The sequence below is a fragment of the Aureococcus anophagefferens genome (assembly GCF_000186865.1).
Source record: "Aureococcus anophagefferens unplaced genomic scaffold AURANscaffold_47, whole genome shotgun sequence".
Classification (NCBI taxonomy): Eukaryota; class Pelagophyceae; order Pelagomonadales; family Pelagomonadaceae; genus Aureococcus; species Aureococcus anophagefferens.
The window spans coordinates 32449-32649 of NW_008705602.1; the positions used below are offsets into that span (position 1 = coordinate 32449).

The 201-nt window shown below is 42.8% G+C and overlaps 1 protein-coding gene across 1 annotated transcript in view; it reads right to left on the bottom strand.

Annotated features, from left to right (window-relative positions):
- Positions 1-83: 83 nt before the first annotated feature.
- Positions 84-201, bottom strand: part of AURANDRAFT_67728 (hypothetical protein) — a gene marked incomplete at both ends in the record, with an annotated part of 3918 nt that continues 3800 nt past the window's right edge. The window contains one exon of the mRNA XM_009043276.1: positions 84-122. Within this exon, the coding sequence (XP_009041524.1) occupies positions 84-122 (39 nt within the window). The remainder of the gene's footprint in view (positions 123-201) is intronic.

The following is a 201-nucleotide window of genomic DNA, read 5'->3' on the forward strand; positions in this document are numbered from 1 at the left end:
TCTTTTTTTTCTTTTTTTTTTCTTTTTTTCTCCTCGCCACTGGCCCCACATGAAAAAAGTGCCGTGTTTCAGTGGCGCTAGAACTAGAGAATCTCCCTTTCCGCGGACCAAAATACCCCAAACTGGCAAGTGAACTCCCTCAAGATAAAATTTTAGCAAAAATGCAGTCTTCAGGGCAAACTGAAACAACCGGCTGAGGAT